The 17,080-nt window shown below is 33.3% G+C and overlaps 2 protein-coding genes across 3 annotated transcripts; both read right to left on the bottom strand.

The window, feature by feature from the left end:
- LOC100265045 (probable copper-transporting ATPase HMA5) lies at positions 1–4,662 on the bottom strand. Of its 2 annotated transcripts, none has more exons than XM_002269766.5 (6): positions 4,115–4,662; positions 2,100–3,488; positions 1,709–1,963; positions 1,335–1,457; positions 602–1,081; positions 1–522 (listed from the first exon to the last, which is right to left on the bottom strand). In XM_002269766.5, the coding sequence occupies exons 1-6, from the start codon at positions 4,403–4,405 to the stop codon at positions 97–99; spliced, it is 2,964 nt and encodes a 987-aa protein (XP_002269802.1). In that variant the 5' UTR covers positions 4,406–4,662; the 3' UTR covers positions 1–96. The 2 variants fall into 2 exon arrangements, with proteins under 2 accessions (XP_002269802.1, XP_019072572.1); XM_019217027.2 differs by lacking the exon at positions 4,115–4,662 and adding an exon at positions 3,762–4,082.
- A 5,232-nt stretch (positions 4,663–9,894) lies between these two features.
- On the bottom strand, positions 9,895–15,697 carry LOC100242756 (probable copper-transporting ATPase HMA5). The gene is made up of 6 exons (XM_002269722.5): positions 15,098–15,697; positions 12,100–13,482; positions 11,740–11,994; positions 11,360–11,482; positions 10,617–11,096; positions 9,895–10,528 (listed from the first exon to the last, which is right to left on the bottom strand). The coding sequence occupies exons 1-6, from the start codon at positions 15,335–15,337 to the stop codon at positions 10,112–10,114; spliced, it is 2,898 nt and encodes a 965-aa protein (XP_002269758.2). The 5' UTR covers positions 15,338–15,697; the 3' UTR covers positions 9,895–10,111.
- Between the last annotated feature and the right edge of the window lie 1,383 nt (positions 15,698–17,080).

The raw sequence follows: 17,080 nt of genomic DNA on the forward strand, positions 1-17,080 counted from the left end.
TATTAAAAAGAATATATAATTTAATATTTAACATTATTAAACATTAAAATTATATTGGGAATAAACTAAAAAAAACAAACACCAAAATCAACCCCATTAGAATCGATTTTCGACCATTACTCCCTGCATCTCGAGAGCATTCAGCTTCTCAGGTCTTTTGTAGTACTTCAATAAAAGCGAGCAGCAAACAACGCTGACTGAAGAGGCTGCCATGGCAGCTCCAGCGATCCATGGAGGTAAACGAAAACCGGTAGATGGGAAAAGAGCCCCAGCTGCAATTGGTATGCCTAGGAGATTATAACCCAATGCCCAAATGTAATTCAGGCGGATACGGGAAAATGTTTTCCTGGAAAGGTCAATGGCTGTGATCACATCTTCCAAGTTACTTTTCATGAGAACGATATCAGCTGCTTCGATTGCAATGTCTGTGCCTGCACCAATTGCCATTCCAACATTTGCAGCTACAAGGGCTGGAGAATCGTTGATGCCATCTCCAACCATTGCCACGGTATGGCCCGAAGCCTGTGGAATGAGGACATGATATTTAACAGATTGAGAATGATCATTATGCATGTCTTGGAACTATTTTTCACATTCATACCTGTAAATTCTTCACTTCCTCTGCTTTCTGCTCAGGTTTGGCTCCAGCAATGACAGTTTCAATTCCAACCTCCTTGGCTATCGAGTTTGCAGTTCCCCAATTGTCACCTGTCACCATGATACTCTTCACTTTCATAGACTTAAGAATAGATATGACATCACGAGCACCAGGCTTCAGTGGATCAGATATGGCTAGAACTCCAGTCAGCTCCCCATCAATGGATATTAGAATCCCAGTTTGAGCCATCGCTTCAGTTTCTGCCAGCATATCTTCAGCATCAGCTGGAATGGCAATGTTTTGATCTAACATCAAGCTCTTGTTTCCCACTATGATCTCTTTGTTGCGAACAATGGCTTTCACTCCATGGCCAGTAATGGAGACAAAATCTCTTGCTTCAGGCCAGGTGGGGCTCTCTCCGTCTTCTCTGAATTTCTTGGCATACTCAACAATGGCCTTGGCTAATGGGTGCTCACTGTTCACCTGATACACATCCAGAACATCTACATTTTAAACATTCCTTCTCAACATCATGGTTGACAAAGTTACTGCTTGAGTGGACAGCTTAAAAATGATATTTGGCTTTCCAAAAAGTTAAAATAACAAGCAGACCATTGAATTCAACCCAAGTTCATAATATCTATTCAAGCTAACTTTTGAAGGCTGGAGATACAAAAGGCTGAGTCTAATGAAAATGCTCTCTAGAACAGATAATAGTCCCTCGAGAAAGGCCTACCTCAGCAGCAGCAATAAGTTCATAGAATTCTTGAAGTACCATGTTTTTCAAGAGCCTTGTGCTAACAACTACTGGCTTCCCAACAGTGAGGGTACCTGTCTTGTCAAACACGATGCAATCCACCTACAAGATCAAATCAGCTCCAAGATTATCTTTGATACACCAACAAGGCAAAACCAGTCTTATTGTTTGAATAAACTGTTGGCAGCAGTACTTATTACAATTTTGGACTGCATTAGTTCATTTTCAAGTTTATTGGAGTAAGAGCAGCGCCTAAAACCTCAAAGTTTAGTTTTTTAAGCTTAAGAATCTTATTCTCCGATGTCTGTTTTTCCTTAAAACGTAAACATGCAAGATGAGTTTCACACACTGACCTTATGTGCACTTTCTAATGCTTGACCGCCTTTGATGAGGACACCCTGAGAGGCCCCAACACCAGTACCAACCATGACGGCAGTAGGAGTTGCAAGGCCTAGAGCACATGGGCAGGCTATGACCATGACAGAGATTCCAAATTGGAGTGCAAGCTGAAAACCATCCATTGAAGTCGGTATCCAAGATTTCGGATATCCATTGAACTTTCCAGCTAAAAACCAGGCAAGCCAAGTGGAAAATGAGAGGATAATAACCTGCAAAAGATAGGCAGTTGTAGGCAAAGGCCTGGATTAAATTATCATTCATTTTCACATAATTTATAGTACTTATCACTCAATTTAGAAAACAAAAGAAACTGAAGGAGAGGAGAAATGTATATTAGATGTTTACCAGAGGAACAAAGTATTTAGAGATGTGGTCTGCTAATTTCTGCACAGGGGCTTTAGCCATCTGGGCTGACTCAACAAGCTGAACAATCTGTGAAAGAGCACTTTCTGATCCAACCCGTGTTGCCTTAATATGTAATACCCCATTCTCATTCACAGTCCCTCCAATCACTGTGTCACCCTTCCTCTTTGCCACAGGCCTGGCTTCTCCTGTGATCATGCTCTCATTGACATGGCTTTGCCCCCTAATAACAAAACCATCTGAAGCTACTTTTGCACCAGGAAGAATTTTAATCACATCATCCTTTTGTATCAACCGACCATCAATTTCCTGTTCACTTATTATATTTCCTTCTTTGTCCAGTGTTAACAGAATTGCAGTCTCAGGTGCCAGGTCCATAAGCTTAGCAATGGCATCTGATGTCTTTCCCTTGGCTAAAACCTCCAAATATTTTCCAAGTAGAATAAATGAAATGAGCATGGAGCTAGTCTCAAAGAAATCTGTTGATTTGAAATCTTCAGAAGTAGCAGCTCTCAACACGGAATAGACTGAATAGAAATAGGCAGCATTTGTTCCCAAGGCAATCAAAACATCCATATTAGCAGAACCATGACGCAATGCTTTGTAGGAGCCAGTGTAGAATCTCCGCCCAATAATGAACTGAACTGGGGTGGATAACACCCACCTTAAAGTTTCTCCAACACTCAGCATATTGATCACTTTGGTATCTAATCCGTGCTTGAGACCAGGGATATACATGAAAACCATGGAGGTTAAGAATACTGGAATTGTAAAAACCAAACTCCATAGAAAAGATCTGTAATATTGCTTAACCTCCTCCTTTTTGTGAATGGCCCTTCCTCCTTCAGGAAATATAGTTGCCTTGTAGCACCTAGATCCAGTTGACTCAATCACATTGATAAAGTTTCTGGGTCCTGTCACATTTGATTTATAGGAAAGGGAAAATTTATTGAGTGTAGGATCAATGTCTATGTCTTGAACCCCAGGGAGTGCCCGAAGAGAATTCTCAATCAATCTCATTGAATGGTCAGTGCAAACTCCATCAACTTTGAGCTGAATCTTGCTCATGTCCTCCCCAGTACTAATAAGGATGGCCTCGAACCCAGTATCTTCTATAGCTTCCAGTAGCTGATTGTAGTTTATGATCTTAGGATCATAATGAACTTGGGCTTCCTCAGTTGCTAATGCAACTTGGGCCTTTTGCACGCCCTGCAATGCTTGCAGAGCAGATTCAACAGTTGTAGAGCAAGAAGTGCAGGTCATTCCATTTATGTGAATTTGGCACACTTGAGTGGATTTTTCATTTGCCTCATCTGGCATCAATGTGGCCTGAAATCCCACATCTTCAATGGTTTCACGAATTGTTTCCTCCTACGCAATAGCAGATAAAAATAGTAAGAGTTCGCGCATGAACAGAAGGAAAAGCAAAATGGACATGGAAGTAATTTGGAATGAAGGAAACAGAAGATTGGAGCAGAACACTGTTTAGAAAAAGCCAGGAACAAATTATTTCATTTCATGTTAGCAAACTTCAACGATAGTAAAAGATCTTAATTATCCAACTTTCCCAACTGGATTGTTGTAAAGAACAAAAAGAATTCTGAACAAAATTAAAAAAAAACAAGTATAAGCATCCAAACAGACTTTTGATAAACATCAGAATACTATTCTGAGAACTGTTCCCTTCGAAAAAGTTCCAAACAGGTCCTAATTTTCTATTTTCTCTTCTCATACCTCCACCGTCCATGGGACAAAAGAAACCAGAATTTTAAAAAATTAATTAAAAAAAACCAACCTTTCGTAGTTATTCTACACGTTTTCGTTTCATTTTATGATTAGGCAGTTCGTCAACGACTCTCGTGACCGCTAACTACCGTTCCTAAATTTCACGAGAGAAAAAAAAAAAAACTTCGCTTGCCACAATTTCCATCGAACCAAACACCACCGAATTAAACCTAAAATCTAAAACGAATATAACAGAAGAAGAAACCACTTACATTAACAAAAGAAGTATAGAACATGACCTGAACCCTATTATTCAAAACATCCACCACAGCCTCCCTAATTCCCGGCAGCCGCTTGACGGCCTTCTCCACCGATCCGGCGCACGCCGCACACGTCATTCCGATCACCGAATACACAGCCTTCGCCTCCGATCCTCTCACATCCTTCTCCGTCTCCGACACCCCCTTCGGATACTTAGGCATCGACGGATAGTGCGGCCTCGGCGACAGATGTCCGAAGCTCTCACCCCGAATACATTCCAACGTCAGAAACTTCGCCACCATTTTCCTGAAATCTCCCTATCCCTCTTCCTCTGCCTCTTCCCTTTCCTCTTCAGACAAAGGGGAGAGCACGTGACTTAGCGGTGCTTAGAAGCTAACCTGAGAAAAGGTGGCGCCAACTTTCTCGTCGCGGGACCGCAAAACGCTGCGTTTTGACGATTTTTAAATCAGTATGTGGCGGTTCATGGATTTGTACGTCAGTGCTTATCCCATTCCAGCTTCGGCCCCCTTCATGCAACAGAAAAAACAAATCTTCTCATATTTAAAAAATATTCCCTAAAAACTAATTTATAGCTGACACAATTTTTTTTTAAAGAAAAGTTTGAACACTTTCTAAAATAAATTATTTTTTAAAAACAAGAAAGTATTTTAAGGGTTGCTGTATTTTTTTTGGAAACTTCTTTTTTTAAGTTGAAGGATAAAAAATAGTTTTCAAAAACAAACTTACATAGAATCAAATATATTTATATTTTTTTTTGTTTTTAAAAATAGATAAAATAAAATTACTTGTTCTCTATTTCACTTTATTTTTAAAAATTATTTTTAAAAAATAATAATTTAACAGTACTAAAAAATTTTAAAAACAGGTTTTTATTTTTAAAAACAGAAAATTATTTTTAAATCACATAAACAAAAATGATCTAATATAAATAATTTAGTAGTTAAAAATAATGTAAAGTAAGCATAGGAAAACATTTTGACAAAAATAGGTTGCGGTTTGTTGAACAAGGAAATGATTTGATTTTCTAAAATAGGGGCAAAAAAGGAAAATGATGTAACACAAAACTTATTTGTATTTTCATTACTTTTCAAAAAAAAAAAAAGTTTCATGAATGAATTGTTTTTCCTAATTTAAGAATGTAAATACTATAACGATCCAAATTGACTTGAATTCGATGGATTTGTTATTTTATCTTCAACTCCTGCCATTTTTGTGAAGAAACTGATATTGCAAAACAGATTCTAAAATTTTAATAAATATGGAAGTACTTTTAAAAAGCATTTTACATAAAGGTGGTACCAATAAAAATGTTGTAAGTTAAAAATTTTTTTATTAATTACTTTTAAAGCTAAAGTTTTAAAAATAGTTTTTGAAACTTTACTCAATATTTAAGACTTGTTTGGTAACTGTTTTCGAAAATAATTCTGAAAAATGGTTTTTGAAAATCGTTTTTTGATTTTTGTATAACTATTTGGAAACATAAAATGGCTTTAACATGTTTTTAATATTTTTAAAAATAATTTTTATATTTAGTATTTTATTTTTAATCATTATATATGTTTGTATAATTATTTCTTAAACAATCCTAAAAAATAAGGAAAAACAATAAGAAAATAATTAAAAGATGTTATTTGAAAACACCATATTTTATATTGTTAAGAACAAAAAATATAAAATAATTTTTTGTTGTCAAAAGTGTTTTTTGTTTTGAAGAATAGAAATTTGTTTTAAAAAATAATTGTCAAATATACCCTTAATTTTTGTAAAAAAAAATGTTTTCAATTATTAAAAATATTTTTTGGGAAAGTTTTAAACAAATATGCTATAATTGAAATCAATTGACCCACTAAATATAGAAGTTAGGAGTTGGTTGGATGGTGAAATTATTCATTTTATAAAATATAAAAAGGGAAATAATGGAAAAAAAATTTAACAAATTTAGTAACACTTAAAAATATTTACTAACTCATTTCTCAAAAATCTTTGAAAAAAGGTTTCCTACTAGGGATTGTTAAAAAAAAAAAAAGACATTAATCTCTTATTTCCCAAAATATAAAAATTACAAAATATTTTAATGATTGAAGATGACTTTAAACAAATATATTCATTTTGAATACAAATCATATTTGATCCCCTATTAATTATTTACTATGGCAATGGAGGATCAAAGTATTTTTTAATTTATTTTTTACTTCCCTTTTTATTGAGTGTAGGTTAATTCAAGGTTATGCTTATTTATCGGAAAGTATCAAGGAAAGAAAAAAAAAATTAAAGAAAATAATTTTTTTATGTTTGATTTCATTATAAAAAATATGAAAGAAAATAAAATATAATTAAAATTTATATATTTTAAAATTATCTAATGTTTATATAATGGAAAAAAATAAGTGAAATAAATTTGAAGGAGGATATAAAAATAATGTATTTTAATATTTTTTTATTTTCCTTCATTTGAATTTGAAGAAGGATATAAAACATTTTGAAATTTTATTTTTGTCACCACAAAATAAAAGCTTATTATTTTTAATTTATTTTGTATTAATTTTGATAAAATGCTTTGACTTTAAAATGTTTTTGTTAAGTGTACTTTTATAATAAACCCTTTTATAAAATATCAATTAAGCGCATAGTGTTTTTAATTATATACTACATAGTAAAAACAAATAGTTTTTGAAATTTAATAATATTAAAAAAATATTCCATAAAAGCATTTTTTATTTATTTAAATTTTACTTAAAATCTACATTTTGAAAAGAAACTATTTTCAGAATATTAAATAGCACTCTCAAGCCTCAAACACCTTCCAACCAGACTAAGAAGAGAAGGAGAAAATGCTAAATTTGTTTTTCTTAATATTTTTCTCAAAGAAAAATGTTAGAAAATTTTGGAGAAAGTGTACAACTTAACAATATTTTTTTATTCTATTTTGTATTCTCCCTCAAACTTTCCTAGTACCCAAACATACCTATTAAGTGAGAATTGTTACTTTCATGTATGAAGAATATGTTAGAATTAATGATCATATTTTATTAGTTGGTTGTAATTTGAGTTTGAGTCAAATAAGATGTGGAATATGTTATCCTAATTTTTAGGAAGTACTTACTACATATATTAGAGGGTTAGTGTTAGCTTATGTTTTAGGAATCTCTCTTAGTGGGCTAGTGATTGATTTATTTAGGAGTCTATTGCAATTCAATTATGTATTTAAATGCAAATTCATGAATAAAAAAGAGTCCAATTTCAATTAGACTACTTGCCTTATTTAGAGTTTTTTTTACTTCTCTTTTCCTAATAGTTGTAGAGACGACAAATTCTTTTGGATTATCATCTAGTATTAAAGCAAACAATGTAGGTTTTATCCCAACTCAACCTACCATTCTACTTTTTCAAGAAAGTGGATATGATGTTAGAGCACGAGGATGAGGACTCTTTTTTATCTCCTAAGATTAGTGGGAACTTATGGATAAGGGTTATGAAGAAGAGGAGATTCATGTTGAGGCTATCAAAAATGTTTGAAAGAAAGATGCTAAGGCATTGTTTTTTATCCAACAAGTAGTTTTAGAAATTATCTTTCCTCAAATTTCTAAAGCAACAAAATCCAAAGAAGTTTAGGATGCTTTGCAAACAGGATATCAAGGCACAACTAAGGTACTTACCATTAAATTTCAAACTCTTCGTAGGAAGTTTGAAACGTCACTCATGAAAGATAGTGTTTGCAATTCCAAAATATGGTGAACAATTATTTGATGAAAAAGTGGTTGAAAATTTTTTAAGAAGCTTGTCTAAGAAGTATAATCATGTGGTTGTAGAAATAAAAGAATCTAAAGATTTAAGTATACTAACCATTGATGAGTTACTTGGTTTTCTTCAATCCCATGAAGAAAAGATTAAGAGATATGAAGAAACATCCATTGAAAATGCATTTTGAACTAAATTGCAGAATTCTAAATATAAGAAGACAATCACAAGGAATCTAACAACCAAAAAAAAAACTGAAGAAGTGGAAGAGGTGGTGGACGTTCAGGTAACCACTACCTAAATGAGTTTGGTGAAAAATATGAAAACTACAATCATAAGTCAATCCAATGCTACTATTGTAAGAAATTTGGCCACAAAAAAATACTGCAAATTGAAAGAAAAATATGTCAAATTTGTTAAGGAGAAAGAAAAAGACAATGAAGAATCTAAAACTTTCTTTGTTGTTATTCTACTAAAAAATGTGTTTAAGATGTTTGATATATGGACAATGGGTACAGTAATCATATGACAACAAACTTGAATGTCTTTATAAGTATCGGTAAATTGGTGAATTTTTGGTACTATAAAGGTAAAAGGTGAAATAAGTTGAATAAAAAATGTTTTTTTATGTTCCTAATTTAGATATAAGATTATTAAGTGTGAAGCAGTTTATATTAGAAGGCTACTCACTTGTTTTTGAAGATTTGACATGTTTAGTTGTTCAAGATAAAACCAAAGGAATTTGTTAGTGAAAGTTCATATGGCCAAAAACAAAATTTTTCCTTTAACCCTTGGTGGTGATACACATGCACGTAATGTTTCATTAATCAATGATAATTGGTGGTGGCATCATAGATTTGGGCATCTAAGCTTTAAGAATTTTGAACATTTGGAGAAAAAAAATATGGTGCATGGTTTGCTACCTATAAAGAGTGTAGATGAAGTCTATGAGAGTTACGTGTTTGGGAAGCAACATTGGGATGTTTTTTCAAAACGGAAAGTAAGCAGAGATACAAGACCAATTGAATTGGTGCATATAGATGTTTGTGAGCTAATGCGAACTTCTTTTCTTAACAATAACAAGTATTTTGTTATTTTTATGGATGATTTTAGCAGGATGTCTTGGGTCTATTTTACCAAAGAAAAATTATAGACGTTGTTTATCTTCAAGATCAAGAATCACTTTCAAAAGAACGATGGTTTTTCCTTGAAGACATTGCAAACAAATTGTGGTGGTGAATTTTGTTTTAATGAGTTTGAAATTTTTTGTGTATATTTTCAATCTCAATTTAGGAGCCATTTCATGGAGTTTAAAGAAGCAACTATCCATTGCACTATCTTCCTCCACAATTATCCATTGTGATAATCAATCCACAATTTCCATAAGAAAGAATTTTGTGTTTCATGGGCGCGCAAAACATAGAGATATGTCATCATTTTATTCAATAGTTGGAATCTAAAGGAACCATCAAGATGATATATTGCAACACCAATAAACAATTTGTGATTACATTTACAAAATCTCTGCCTTTATAGAAGTTCTAGGCTATGTTTGGTTCCTGAAAATTTTAAGAAAAAATGTAAAGGAAAGAAAATACAATAAAAAGCAAAAGGAAAGAAAAAGTAAAGAAAAATAAAAAATAGATTAAAAGTCAATAAATTATTTTTATTTGCTACTTTAAACCCATTTTACTTATTTTAACTCATTGAAGTAAAGATTAAATAATTTAAAAATACATAAGCTTTTAACCAATTTTAATTTTATTTTATTTTCTTTGATATTTTACATAGGACAATCAAATATGAAAAAATCATTTTCCTTTTCATTTTTTTTTCTTTTCTTAGTATTCTCTTGGAACAAAACACAACCCTAGTATTACAAAATATGTTGGGAGTTGCAAACTTTCAGCATTAAGGGGGAGTATCGTGATTAATGCTGATAATTACTTCAGCTTTTTTTTTTTTTGCTCTATTTTTTTTTCTTTTTACTTCCCTCTTCCTATTAGTTGTTGAGAAGATAACTTCCTTTGGATTATCAAAATGATCAGTTGAACAATAATATACCATTAACCCTAGCGTTTCTGAACTAAATTGGAGTTTGGACCTAACACAGAAGCTTAAGCTCAGTCTGTGATGACCTTATTCTAATAATCTAATCTAGATATCATCCACTAAGATGTTATTCCTAGGCAAAGGCCATTGCTACATTATATACAAGAAGCTGAATCAACACCACTAGAATCAATCAATCACTCAACTGTCACTCCCTGCATCTCAAGCCCATCCAGCTTCTTGGGTCTTCTATAGTTCTTCAACAGAAGTGAGCAGCAAACAACACTGACTGAAGAGGCTGCCATGGCAGCTCCTGCAATCCATGGTGGTAAACGCAATCCAATAGATGGGAAAAGAGCTCCGGCCGCAATTGGTATGCCTAGGAGATTATACCCTAGTGCCCATATGTAGTTCAGGCGGATACGGGAAAATGTTTTTCTGGAAAGATCAATGGCAGTTATCACATCTTCCAAGTTGCTTTTCATGAGAACAATGTCTGCTGCTTCAATGGCGATGTCTGTGCCTGCACCAATTGCCATACCAACATCTGCAGCTGCAAGAGCTGGTGAATCATTAATGCCGTCTCCAACCATTGCGACGATGTTGCCTGAAGCCTGCAGTGGAATGAAGCCATGGATAATAGCAGTGAGATCATAATCATATATAAGTCAGATGTCCTGAAACTGATGCCCGCATTCATACCTGTAAATCCTTCACTTTTTCTGCTTTCTGCTCAGGTTTGGCTTCAGCAATGACAGTTTCAATTCCAACCTCCTTTGCTATGGAATTTGCAGTTCCCCAATTGTCACCTGTCACTATTATACTCTTCACTTTCATGGACTTGAGAATAGATATGACGTCACGAGCACCAGGCTTCAATGGATCGGATATGGCTAGAACTCCTGCCAGCTCCCCTTCAATGGATATCAGAATCCCAGTTTGAGCCATTGCTTCTGTTTCTGCCAGCATGTCTTCAGCTTCAAATGGAATGGCAATGTTCTGGTCTAACATTAAACTCTTGTTGCCCACTATGATCTCTTTGTTGCGAACAATGGCTTTCACACCATTCCCAGTAATGGAGACGAAATCTTTGGCTTCTGGCCAGGTGGGATTCTCTTCATCTTCTCTGAATTTCTTAGCATATTCTACAATGGCCTTGGCTAGTGGGTGCTCACTGTTCACCTGGTACACATCCAGAGTACCTACATTCTAAGTATTCATTCTTCGTGGGCGATTTGCAAAAGCATGGTTCAAAAGCTTACTTCTTGAATGGACTGTTTGAAAAATATTTTTGGGTTTCCAGAAGTTTAACAAGAAGCAAATTCAGAGGTGAATCCAAGTTTCTATTATCCATCAAAGCTACTTTGAAGGCCAGTGATATTACAGGGCCAAGCCTTCTAAAAATGTTCTTTAAAACAGATAATAGTCTTTGGAGAAAGGCCTACCTCAGTGGCTGCAACAAGTTCATAGAATTCTTGGAGTGCCATATTTTTCAAGAGCCTTGTGTTAACAACTACCGGCTTCCCAACTGTGAGGGTCCCTGTCTTGTCAAACACAATGCAATTCACCTACAAAATATAATCAACTTCAAGATTGTGTTCAAAGGTCCTAAAAAGGCAAGACACTGGTGCTTGCTGTTTGAATATTCTGATAGAACTGGCACTTCTGTGACAATTTTGGACTAAATTAATTCAGAATTCAATTTGATTTGAATGAATAATTAATGTGGTTAAGTACGGACTTTTTGAGTTCAAGAATCTTAATTCCCCTAGGATTGCTTTTCTTTAGAAAGTAGAGAAGGGCAAGATGAATACCACTTACTGACCTTATGTGCACTTTCTAATGCTTGGCCGCCTTTGATGAGGACACCCTGAGAAGCTCCAACACCAGTACCAACCATAACAGCAGTAGGAGTTGCAAGGCCCAGAGCACATGGGCACGCTATGACCATGACAGAGATTCCAAATTGGAGTGCAAGCTCAAAGCTATCCATGGAAGAAGGTATCCAAGATTTTGGATACCTATGAAACTTTCCTGCTAAAAACCAGGAAAGCCAAGTGGAAAATGAAAGGATAATAACCTGCAAAAGATAGGCAGTTGTTAGCAAAGGCCTGAAACCAAATCATCTCTCTATTTAGAATGCATAAAGTAAACAAAGGAGACTAGAAGGCATTTAGATGTTCACCAAAGGAACAAAGTATTTGGAGATGCGGTCTGCAAATTTCTGCACAGGAGCTTTGGCCATCTGGGCTGACTCAACAAGCTGAACAATCTGTGACAGAGCACTTTCTGATCCAACCTGTGTCGCCTCAACATGTAACACACCATCCTCGTTCACAGTGCCTCCAATGACTGTGTCACCCTTCCTCTTCGCCACAGGCCTGGCTTCCCCTGTGATCATGCTCTCATTGACATGGCTTTGCCCCCAAATAACAAAACCATCTGAAGCTACTTTTGCACCAGGAAGAATTTTAATCACATCATTCTTTTGTATCAACCGACTATCGATTTCTTCTTCAGTTATCACATTTCCTTCACAGTCCAGTGTCAGCAGAATCGCAGTCTCAGGTGCCAGGTCCATAAGCTTGGCAATGGCATCAGATGTCTTTCCCTTGGCTGAAATCTCCAAATACTTCCCAAGAAGAATAAATGAAATAAGCATGGAGCTGGTCTCAAAGAAGTCTGTGGACTTGAAATCTTTAGAAGCAGCAGCTCTCAACACTGAATAGACTGAATAAAAATAGGCAGCATTTGTTCCCAAGGCAATCAAAACATCCATATTAGCAGAGCCACGGCGCAATGCTTTGTAGGAGCCAGTGTAGAATCGCCTCCCGATAACAAACTGTACTGGGGTGGATAATGCCCACCTCAAAATCTCTCCAACACTCAGCATATTCACCACGTTGCTATCTAATCCATGCTTGAGGCCAGGGACATACATAAAGACCATGGAGGTTAAGAATACTGGAATTGCAAAGACCAAACTCCATAGAAATGATCTATAATTTCGCTCAATCTCCTTTTCATGAACTTCTCTTCCTCCTTCAGGGAATATCATTGCCTTGTAACGCCCTGATCCAGTAGACTCAATCACTTGGATGAAGTTTCTAGGCCCTGTCACATCTGGTTTGTAGGAAACGGAAAATTTATTGAGTGTGGGATCAATGACAATGTCTTGAACCCCTGGAAGAGATCGAAGAGAATTCTCAATCAATCTCATTGAATGATCAGTGCAAACTCCATCAACTTTAAGCTGAAGCTTGCTCATGTAGCCAGTAGTAATAAGTATAGCTACAGACCCAGTATCTTCTATGGCTTCCAAAAGCTCTTTGTAGCTTACCATCTTGGGATCATAATGCACTTGTGCTTCCTCATCTGCTGATGCAACTTGGGCCATTAGCACACCACGCAGAGCTTGGAGAGCAGATTCAACAGCCGTGGAGCAAGAAGTGCAAATTCCATTTATCCGAATTCGACACATTTGAGTGGATTTGGCATTTGTCTGATGATCTTGAATCAATGTGGCCTGATAACCCACATCTTCAATGGTCTCACGGATTGTCTCCTCCTACAAAAAGTCAGATAAGAATGAACAGCACGAAAATTTTCTGCATTCATGTCATGTACTCGTTTAGAAGGAAGGCAACATGGCAGTGGAACTGAACCCTGTTTCTGAAATAGAATTCAATCTTTTTTTATTCATTAATTTAAGTAAAACAATAGAATGATTAAAAAAATATAAAGAAATTATTTAGAAAATAATTGATATATTAGTTTTGTGTAAATCTTGGTTTGTGGAAATTTTAAAATTCCTAAATATGTGATTTACAAATAAGAGACATTAATCTTTTTCTAAATCATTTCATTATATTCCTTTTACTTTTATTTTTATAGGTAATTTTTATCATCCAATTCATGATGAAAAATAATTTTTATTTTAATATTTTCATACTTAAATGAATGGACACTAGAGAGAGACAATATTTTTACTTTGGAGAGAGAGTTCATGAGTAAAAAGACTAAAATAGTATTCCTTTTTTTTTCTTATTACCATTTTTTTACTTTTCTATTTATTATTATTATAATAATTTATTTTGTATTTTTAACATATTATATATAAGTATTATTGTAAATAATTATTTAGTATTAAAAACAATAAAAATAATAATTATTTTAATATTAAAATTATAAATAGTAAATAATAATAATAATAATAATAATAATAAATAGAAGAAAAGAAATGAGAAAAAAAATTATAAAAAGCAAAGGTGAAATGTAGAATTTTTTTTTTTAAATTAAATAGTCAAATATCCCAAGAAAAATTTAAGTAAAACTCATGGGTTGTGGAGCGAAATATCATTCTTCTATAATCTTTTAAGCAATTATCTAAATTAAGAGAAATTAATGTAAAAACTATTACTTTTTATATTGAGTTTTTAGTGAAAAGTTTTCATTTTATCTCTATTTTTAAATTATATTTTTTTTAAATGTTTTTTGATATTTTTAAATTTCTTATTAAATGAGAAAAATTAACACCTTTTTAGTGAAAAGTAAAAAAATGATTTTTACTTTTTCATTTTTTTTCCAAGAAAATTTAATTAACAAAAAAATTTGTTTTTAATATATTTTAAATTAGAATAAAAAATGAAACTTCCTTTTTTAAAATTCTTTTTTACAACTGAATAAATATTAATATTTAAGTGATATATCAAATTAAAACCAATAACGCTTTGTATTTGCACATTTTTGTCCTCTTATTATCACATCATGATATATCAAAGAAAAGTCCAGCCAAAGAAAAAAGGGCAATAGTATTTATGAAAATTATTTTAAAATATACATATTTTAAAATTTTTGCTTTCCTACAAAAAAATAAAAATAAAAATAAAAACCGAAATGAATCTTGAGCTTTTTCCAAAAGCATAGAATTAATTACAAACCTGATGATTCTTTGCCCAAAAGACACAAATCATTTTAGAAGATTAGATTCCACGCCCACTAACTAAATCAAAGTGTTGAATACAAAATTCGATCACTTTTCTTGCCATTTTAAGTGGATGCTTTTTATTTTGTCGGTTTCGAAATCTCGGTAGGGGTAGTTTCTCTCGAGAAAAAACTCCCCCTCTCACGTTTTCCAACAAACCAAACACACCCAAGTAAAACCTAAAATCTAAAACACTTACGTTAATCAAAGCCGGATAAAACGTGACCTGAGCCCTATTACTGAGAGCATCAACGACCGCGTCTTGGATCCCCGGCAGCTGCCTGAGGGCCCTCTCCACCTGTCCGGAGCAGGCGGAGCACGTCATTCCGGTCACCGAATACATCGCCTTGGCCTGCGATCCTTCCGCATTCTCCTCCTTCTCCGGCACGCCCTTTCCGGACCTCTCATTTCGAGTAGAGGACAGAAACTTGGGCGCCATTAGCGTAAAATCTCACCCTCTCTCTGCTTCTTCTTCTTCTGTGAAAAAAAAAATTTATACCATGAATTGATAGGAATGTGGTAGGGTCTGGGATGTAGTGGAGAGTGGATGGGAACCATGATTTATTTAGTTGATTCCAACATCAGACACCATGATTGAGGTGGTCTGGAAATTGGAATGCTGCTTTTTAAGTTTTTACTATCTTTTGGACCCCAAAAGTTTGATCTTGCCCTCACGCCTCATTTAAAAAATGATAATGGTGTTCCTGGTAACAATCGGCTTGATTCGATTGGGTATCAGCAATGGAGGGCTGCCCTCCACGACTTCTTGATTCTGTCTTCACTCTTCAAGCAGGAGAGTGGCGCTGGCATGGATCATGATCGTGACTCTTTCAAATGCCCTATGCTCTTTTCCGATGACTCGACCCTTTTTTTTTATTTATAAATTTAAAAACTATTTCATATCTTTTAATTAATTAATTTTATTTTTTAAAAATAATTTTTGGAGGAATGAGGAATCACCCATTTTTGAAAAAATAATTTTTTAGATTTTTAAAAATGATTTTAGGACGAAAATAACCAAGGACAAAAACCAGTCGACTCCTACTTTACTATATTTAGCTCCTACAGTAATGATAAGGTGATTTTACAGGTGATTGGGTACTTTGTTCTTGTCTCCACTCTTCAGGGGTGAGTGGTGTTTGGCATCCCCCACGCCTTTTTGGATGTGACCCATCTTTCATATTCCGGTATTTGTTGTGGACTTACCTCGGACATTGAGTTTATGTGGCGTTTTCATGTTTTATTTTTAAAAAAATTTATATATTTCTAAATTATTTAATCAGAAATAAATGAAAATGAGTTTTAAAAAATATATATAAATAAATTATTAAATTTAATTTCTTTTTATTTTATCTTTTCCATTATTTTTTTATATTTGTTTTATCTGGTATTTTCTTTTAAATTTTTTGGGTATTAGTAATGGTTCAAACTCCATCAAGGGAAAAGTGCGTTTCTACAAAATAGAGAAAAATTTTAATATGCTTAATTCTGGAAAATTTTGAAGAAAAAATAAAAGGAAAAAGAAATTGAAGAAAAATAATAAAAATAAAAAATAGATTTAAATTTAATAAATTATTTTTATACTTTTCTTCAAACTCGTTTTTACTTATTTCTTTCTATTACAACAAGATTAAATAACTTTAAAATATATAAAAAATTATTTTTCTTAATATTTTTTCTCTCTAGTATTTTATGGAACCAAACATAGCTTAACTTTAAGCCTATTTTTTATTTTCTTTCATTTTTTATTTATTTTTTCTCTCTATATTCTTTTTCAGGCATTTTTCTCAAATTTTATGAGAACCAAATATAGTTTGACTCTATGTTTGGTTCTTAGAAAATACAAGAAGGAAAGAAAGGAAAAAGTAAAAGCAAAAAATAATGAAAGAAAAATAAAAAATATAGTTAAAATCAATAAATTATTTTTATAGGTTGCTTTAAATTTATTTAATTTATTTAAATTCTTCTACTTAAAAATTAAGTAATTGAAAATAAATAAATAAATTAATTAATATCTCTTTTAATTTTTTAAAGCAAAACCAAACATAAGAAAATTATTATCCTTAGGTTAGGTTTGTTCTCGGAAACTTTAAGGTTATGTTTGGCTTACGAAAAATATTAATGGAAGAAAAAAATATAAAGAAAAATGTTTTCTTCATATTTGATTGTCGTGGAAAAATAT

The sequence above is a fragment of the Vitis vinifera genome, chromosome 2 (genome assembly GCF_030704535.1).
Source record: "Vitis vinifera cultivar Pinot Noir 40024 chromosome 2, ASM3070453v1".
Taxonomy (NCBI): Eukaryota; Viridiplantae; Streptophyta; class Magnoliopsida; order Vitales; family Vitaceae; genus Vitis; species Vitis vinifera.